At 51.0% G+C, this 3865-nt stretch overlaps 1 protein-coding gene across 1 annotated transcript in view; it reads right to left on the minus strand.

The window, feature by feature from the left end:
• LOC102481575 (L-amino-acid oxidase) overlaps positions 1-3865 on the minus strand; it is a 117296-nt gene that overhangs the window by 4668 nt on the left and 108763 nt on the right. The window contains exons 8-9 of the mRNA XM_006153826.1: positions 893-911; positions 91-220 (exon numbers count right to left, since the gene is read on the minus strand). Of these exons, the coding sequence (XP_006153888.1) occupies positions 91-220; positions 893-911 (149 nt within the window). The remainder of the gene's footprint in view (positions 1-90; positions 221-892; positions 912-3865) is intronic.

Consider the following 3865-nt stretch of genomic DNA (forward strand, 5'->3'; position numbering starts at 1 on the left):
GACTACGAGCGCTACGTGCAGCCGGCGCGCGGGGGCGGGGCAGGACCGGGGCGCCGGGCCTCCGCCTTCGTCTCCCGCCTCTGCCCCTACCTCGCATTCCAGGGCCGGGGGCTGCTGCTGCCTCCAGCTGCATCTTCCTGCAACCCCGGCTCTGGTGCGTCTTGCCCGCTTCATACCGCCCCTTCCGCCCCCGCGCCACCTGCGAGGGCTGCTTGGCCACCTTCAAAGAAGACAGACTTCACTTTCCACTGGGGTTCAGGCGACCCCTCTGCAAGGACCGAGTTTCCCACCTTGAGTCGCTGGATAAACTAGTACCCCAAGGCCCAGCGCAAAGGCTGCTTCTGGGAAGCCTCCTCTGACTCCCAGTCTTAGTCACCCTCCTCAGGGCACCCTGTGCTCTGTTTTCTGGTCCAGGCTTGTCTCCCCCCAAGATCCAGGAAAGAACCAGCGCACTGCCTGGCACGGGCTGGGCGGCCACACACATGCCATCAGTGGTTGACTGAATGAGTGACTACAGACGGTCCAAAGTGGAGGCCTGTCCCCTCCTCAGACTGATGTCTGAGCTTCCCTTTGGGTCCCAGGCACTGATCTGGGGACTCCTGTGTGCCCTGCCACCTTCTTTACGTGGCCGTGTTTGGCCACACTGCAAGCCCAGGACCTCTGGTCACCGGCCTTTGCTCAAGCTGTTCCTTTTGTCTGGTGCATGCTCCAGCCCCAAGTGCAAACCTGACCTTTCTGAGGCCCACCTCTGCAGGAGAAGCCTGCCTGATAGTTGGGGCTTTGTGGTTATCTGTGCACCTGACTTTTTGTGCCAGACACTTCTCCTATAACGTGGCATTATTCCCTCACTGAAGCCTACAAGGAAGCCAGGGACATTCTGCTAGTAGCTGACCTGGGATTTGAGCTTGGTTCTAGAAAGACATCAAACGTTAAACATCAAAGACTGGTCGAGTGGCCGTACTTTCTCAGGCCTCCCCCTGGGAACGACTGCTCCTCAAACCTCTCCCCATCTCCCTGCTCCTTTCCCCTTGCAGACCCGAGCAGGGTGGGGCTGAGATTCTTGCTCCAGGGCTAGGTCAGTCTGTATCCCCAGTGGCTTTGGGCCTCCTTGAAGAATTTCAAGAGAGGATGTGCAGGGCCCGAGGAGAGGTGAGGTGGGAGCCGCAGGAATGTGGGGCTCTGGGAGGGAGAGCAGCGAAGGTGGGGAGGCCTGAGAAATGTCTTTCCCAGGGCCCAGGCCGCAGGGGCCAGTTTGAATGACAAAGGTTCCCTGGAGAGCAAAGGAAAGCTGTAGAGGGTGGGAATGTGGGAGGAGGAGGGTCAGAAGGGCGGGGAGGAAGCTGCCGTGGGCTCCCATCTGCAGAAGCCCTTTCAAGTCCTGCTAAACCGTTAACAATAAGAGGAACTGACCAGTGGACACAACGGGCAAAGGACGATTAACGTAGTTCACTGAAGAAATACAAAAACCTTATGAAAACGTTAGAAATCGCAAAGTACAATTGAAAAGGAGATTCTGTTTTTCCCTATCCTTAGAATCGGTCCAGAGAATAGGAGCGAAAGTACCAGATGTGAGGGAGGAGTGGGCACTAAGCGACTTTCTCATTGCGGGGGCAGTAACTCATCCAGCCTTTCCGCAGGACCCTGTCACAGTACGTACAAAAGCTTTGAGAGAGCTACGCTTTGATTTAGCAATTCTATTTCTGTGATGTTTCCTAAAATCAGCTATTTATGTCAGTCGCACATGTAACTGACAAAAATTGGAGATTCCCTAACTCTTCCATGAGAGGGAATCGGGTAGGGTGTATCCTTTCCACAGATGGACGGCTGGGCAGAAATGCAGTTTTGCTCCTGAGGGATGTTAGCGATGTGGGGAAACCCTCAAGCTGGTAAGTGAAAAGAGGAAGTTATAAAACAGCAGGACTCCGATTTTATACAATGTCTACATAAATATGCACAGAATCTACCAGTTGTAATGCCCAACTGGGTGCTGGAACTTGACCCAATCTCTGGTCACAGCAGCCCCGTGAAGGAGTTTCTAACAACTTTATGGAAAACAAAACAAAACAAAACAACCTGCAAGGAAATTCACCCAAACGTTAGCAGCAAAGTGAGAGGGTGTGTGTTTTTACTTTTCTTCATTCTAGCTTCTAATCTTATCCTAGTTTTCTTTCATAAGAAATAAGGGCTAGATGGTAGCCCGGTGGTTAGGGTGGCTGGATCTCATGTGAGCGACTGCACGATTCAAGTTCTGGATCTGGTGGCTTGAAAAACACGCTGGGCACATGTGCGTGTGTGCCTAAAATCCTGAGAGAGAAGAATGGAGAAGGCGGGTTTGTGGAATGGTCATGCCCCTTGGGTGGTTCTGTCTCACTTCTTCTCACTGTCTCCCTCTGGCTAGTAGACGTGCCATATAGCAAATCACAATAAATAAATAAATAAATAACATCAGAAATTTTGAAACCACAAAAATCACTTGTTTGAAAAGTTCTTCAAGAGCCCCAGTTTTTGGGGGTGGGTAGCAGTTCTCTCGGGCTCGTTTACTGGGGCTATTGAAACCATGTGTGGTGAGCTGGCGGGCTAAAACACCCAGGTGTTGTCTCACAGCTTGGGGGGCTACCCATCTGAAATCAGGTGTCAGGGCCGGTCCCTTCCCAGGGCTGTGAGAGAGGGATCCTTCCGGGCTCCTCTTCCAGCTTCTAATGGCCTCCCATGTTCTTTTGTCTTGTTTCTTCTTGTTCTCTTCATATCTTCTTTCCTTTATTATGTCTGTTTTGTGTCTAAACGCCCCCTTTTTTTAATGAGAACATCAGTCATGTTGGATTAGAGCCTGCCCTACCAACCTCATTTTAATATGTTCACCACTGGAAAAATCCTGTCTCCAAATAAGGTTAGAAGAGTTAGGACTTTGACTTATGAATGGGGGGCACTTAATTCACCCCCTAATACCATTGAACCCAGTGTACTCCCTCTGAAATGAGCATGGCAGGGAGGTGGGGTGGGGGAGCCCTTTACAGGGGTGATAATCTATGTTGCTGGGCATTCTGGAGCCCCCTGGCCTTGGGCCACTGTGAGACCTTGGGGAGAGCACCTAGAGTCTTTGGGCTGGACTTTTCTTCTTTGTATACGGGGCTTAGCTGTGGGGTGGCAGTGAGTGAGGTGATAGGTAAAGAGTACCTTTTATGCACCTGGCCCAGGGGAAGGCACATAAAGCTGCATGCAAATTCTCATTTGTCCCTAGCTATAGGGCCCCTGTGAGCCTGTTTTCCTCATTTGCAAAATGGGGAAATGATTTAATCCCATTGAATTATTGAAGTTTATCATCCCTGAGACACCACAGAAGGACATGAGCTGAGACCAGCAAGGAGGCAGAGGCAAGACTGGGAGAGCCGCGAGGGTGAGGATGCTGAAGAAGACATGAGGCAACTGAAAGCGTCGCCTTGATGAGTCTGACTTAGGTGCCAACTCCTTTAGGAAGTTCCCCTGGAACCTCACAGTCTGGACTCAAGGAATAAATGAACCTAAACAAACAAACAAACAAAAGATACAGGAAAGAGGAGAGGAATCGTGGAGTGAGTGACTCACGCACAGCCACCATCAATAAATCAGAACGACTCAGTAAACCCCAGGCTGGGCCAGTCCCTTTCTCCCTTGTCCCCTATCCTGGGCTCTCACCATCCCCTCTGCTGCCTTCTGAGATGGCATTGCCACACTCTGCCCAAACTTTCTCTCTAGAGCTTGAGAAGGCTCTTTGAAGGAAGATGCCTGTTAAAATAGCAAATATGAATGAAAATAGTAAAACCCAAGGCCGGGAGTATTTCAGAAAACCATACACTCGCATAGTAGTGATGTGAATCAACACACTCTT

Source organism: Tupaia chinensis, unplaced genomic scaffold, assembly GCF_000334495.1.
Source record: "Tupaia chinensis unplaced genomic scaffold, TupChi_1.0 Scaffold000387_1, whole genome shotgun sequence".
NCBI classification, from domain to species: domain Eukaryota; kingdom Metazoa; phylum Chordata; class Mammalia; order Scandentia; family Tupaiidae; genus Tupaia; species Tupaia belangeri.